The sequence below is a fragment of the Sinocyclocheilus anshuiensis genome, unplaced genomic scaffold (assembly GCF_001515605.1).
Source record: "Sinocyclocheilus anshuiensis isolate Anshui unplaced genomic scaffold, SAMN03320099.WGS_v1.1 scaffold813, whole genome shotgun sequence".
Taxonomy (NCBI): domain Eukaryota; kingdom Metazoa; phylum Chordata; class Actinopteri; order Cypriniformes; family Cyprinidae; genus Sinocyclocheilus; species Sinocyclocheilus anshuiensis.
In genome coordinates, this window is record NW_015540942.1 from 1,898,438 (window position 1) to 1,902,292 (window position 3,855).

At 41.3% G+C, this 3,855-nt stretch overlaps 1 protein-coding gene across 1 annotated transcript in view; it reads right to left on the bottom strand.

The window, feature by feature from the left end:
• The window catches only part of LOC107689691 (proline-rich protein 12-like), a 27,670-nt gene extending 24,428 nt beyond the window's left edge, over positions 1–3,242 (bottom strand). Inside the window, exon 1 of the mRNA XM_016487810.1 lies at positions 2,945–3,242. Within this exon, the coding sequence (XP_016343296.1) occupies positions 2,945–3,027 (83 nt within the window). The 5' untranslated portion in view covers positions 3,028–3,242. The remainder of the gene's footprint in view (positions 1–2,944) is intronic.
• Positions 3,243–3,855: the final 613 nt, after the last annotated feature.

Below are 3,855 nucleotides of genomic sequence, written 5' to 3' on the forward strand. Positions count from 1 at the left end.
TATATATTTGGATCACACTACAAACATTTTACATCCAATAATTTCTTCCTCTGTCTCTCCTCTCTCACTTTTATTCCATCATGCTGTCTCGCACCTTCAGTCAATCAATTCATCCTGCTAAACCTCTCACCTCCTGCCATTGTGTCTGTTCTTGAGCTGATTAAGCATAATTTGACAATGGAGTGAAAAAGAATAACAGGTGAAAAGGTGAAATGTGAAAAAAATAAATAAACAATGGAAAGAAAGCGAAAAAAACAAAGGGAAGGGTTATATTAGAAAGCTTGATTGAATCCACTGTACAAAACTGCTCCTAATTACATAGGCAGTAATTCAACACAGTCCCCCAACAGGTGCAAAATGTTTACAGCCTGATGGGGAACTCAGTCATGGCCATTAATCTCCATTAGAACCATGCAGAGGTGTGTGGTGGATGTACGCTGCCCTAAGAAGGACAGAGGGCCTGGTGAACCTTGCAATCATGGAGTATGCCTTTGTCGTCTTCATAACCAAGATGTTGTGTGCAGGAGTCTTGCTAAGCAACAGTGCTATCATTATATGTCTATTCTCATTTAATATTAACACATGCAACAACATTTCTTAATATAAGAACCAATATTGCCGAATGTGGTGTCCTACCCAGACCCCAATGTCATTTTGTTTCATTTTATGCTAATTTAACACTTGATGGTGTTTCATCATTGCATAATGGCTATGCTTCCAATGACCCAAAGCAGCAGTCCCACTATCTAATATTCATTCAAAACCAGAAGCAATTTTTGGAAAACCAAAAGAGAGAAGATTCAATACAAAAGCATTTCATTTTATTTTATTCGGCGGATGCTTTTCAGCCTCTGCATCAGCAGCACTGAAGCTTGTCCATCATCATAAGCCTGAACTCCTCATTATTTCTGGATTCTATCAATCTGCCCAAGTCTACAGAGATGCTCTCGAGTCAGAAACACAATATTAAAGATTCCGACAGAAAATAGAACAATTCCTCTTCAGACTTGCTAAATACAAAGAGTCAGCCAGAGAGATGCTGGGATGCAGTCTCACAGAATATTGGGGGAATGTTACATGTTAGAAAAACCAAACACAGCATGTGTGATCTTTTTAGGAGTCTGAATAGAATTCCTCATACATACACCTAGGGGTTTCCACATATCTAGGGATGACTGCTTAAAAGAATAGCACTATTGTTGTCCTGTCATGTAAGAAAAAAAAAAAAAAGGAGACACTCCAAATGTTACAATGCACAAATGATGAGACTTCTTGACACATTATGACAGACAACAAATAGGCACCAGAACCTGTTTGCATCCGTGTAAATAAAAAAGATGAAATACAACCTACAATGATTAATTATTATTTTATTTTTTTTTAAGTGAAAAGTCTGCAAAGACAACGAATAGTAGCACAGATTCCACCATATCGCATAATACACCTAAATTATCATAAATAATTCAAATGTCTTAACATTTCGCTTCCCGTTCCCATATAACAATAGGTTATAGTATGCTGTAGATGTGCACCCAAGTGTACGACTGACTCCAGACATGCAACACAAGAATGATTGCATGCGCGCTCTGTAAACTACTAAGATTGATTTGGTTGTCACGGCGACTGATAACGTACATAGCCGGGCGCCTTTGAACTGTAAGTAGGCCGCGAAAATAGTGGAACACGTATCTAACGCAGAGCACGACACTGTAATAGTCCCGCTTTCAGGTAGCAACAGAATATCAAACAATATTTTAATATTATAATTCAACAATTCCTAAACGTATCAGCCCTTTTGAGCAAGCCTAATTTTTCCTGCAGAGATTTAATGGCTAGTCAATGTAAAATCAAGCATACCAATAAAGGTCATTTTATTATTCAACAATTTCCTCCAAATCGCTGTGGATATTTTAAAAAAATTGCATTAAGTGTTTATTAATCCCCTTTTCTGCTGGTAAACTGCAAATACGTTTGCAGTGCGTCTTGCGTTTATGTTTACAGTGTGCACGTCTCGGTCACGCTGTAATTTCACTGAGGAACACTACACACAATTTGGTACGTTGCCAAGTGACTAGTAAAAGACAGTATCCTCAACAACAGATATGGTATTTCTCCGTTAGAGAGTAACGATAGCCTATACAAAGTTTGGGTTATATTTTTTTTAACTTTTGTGAAGTCTGACGGTAAGCATGCTATGAATTAGTAGCAGAGGTTGTTCATTACGCGTTTAATATACAGCCAGTGTTGTGACGTTCAACTGAATACATGTTGACTAAAGGAACTTAACCTCTGCATTTTGTCTTTTAACGTTCAAATAAATCTAGCATTTTTTAACACCAAATTTATATTTCGAGAAAAAAAAACCAGGGGTCGATTTTACAGACAAATACGCGTTAGCTACAGAGATAAGCAGCATACAGAAGCTATCGACCCCAAATATATGTGATTGTTTGTAATTGGTAGCCTCCAAAATAACGCGTTGTCAACGTGCATTTTGTGCCACGCATTACTCACTACGCCGAATTAGCGTGTATTTAAAGTACTGCATGCAATGTCCGGTTTGGTGCGCCTCCAAGGCAGAAGGCTTGATTTTTCATTTTTGATAATACGCTAGCAAGCTAGCTAGCAACATCATCCCATCCCCCCTCTTTTCGCCCCTCTCCCCCTTTTCTGTCTCAGTCTACCTTCCGTATCACGCAGTAACTCTCAATCGCATTCCTTGCATTTTTAAGACACCCCCTCCTCCCTCAGAAATGACAATACTGATGGCTGTACGTGGAGCCAGCGACAATATAATGCATGGAAGTGAATGAACAGCACTGCGAGCGAGAGTGGGAACATGCATTGCATTGCACTGCGTCCGTCCGTCCGTGGGCATTGTTACAGCCAGCTAAGCATATTTATGCATCCAGCGCATGGAAGTGAACTTGCACGAGCGCCTTACCTTGCCTTCGCCGATCTCTCGTAACTCCATCCCGTTCCAGCGCCCAGATCACCGAATCCTGTGCCAGGATAATTTCTATCCATTAAAGAAGAGACAACGGATGAAGATGGAGAGATAGACGGGGGAAGGGGAGGGAGGTATTTCCTAAATTCTAACACACTATCTCTCCCCGTGTCCTTTCCTCTGCGTTCAGTGTCTGTTTATCTCTCCCGTTTCACAAGCAAGTCCTCAAGAATAGGACCAGCACAGAGGGGGAGAGGAATGGAGGGAGAAGGAGGAGGGGGAGATGGATACAGAGGAGAGGGGAGGGGAGTGGGGTGAAGTACACCAACCACCGTCACCACAAAAAATCCGGTTTCTTCCTCCCCTCCCCTCTTTTGCCCTCTTATATATCTCGATGCCTATTGTCCTTCCTAGCAGAAACAGTAACGCGGCTGATGCTCTACATGTCGAATTCTGATGCCATTGCTTGTTACACCCGAGACGTACGACACGTGCTTGATTGTACCCCATTTCCTCTCAGTTGTTCGCGTACTGCATTGCCATCAAAAGGTGAGATACTAGGTCTCTATAAATAGTAAACCGAGCGCGCGTTTTTTCAGCTGTTGCGGCCCAAATATTTACGTTATGGATATACACGGGATGGTACCACCTCCTCGGAAACAAAGTGGCTTGTTGCGCCTAGGTTAATTTAAATCCTTAAAGTTTATAAGAATAATACAAGGGGCTAGTGTAATGCTTCAATGCCTTACATAAACGCTACAACGCCCGGGATTTAAAATCGCTATTTTCAGGTATTTAGCCAAGACGACGCCATTTTTATGAGTGGACTAACAGGCGCGCGCGCACACACACACACACACACACACACACACACACACACACACACACACACACACACACACACACAC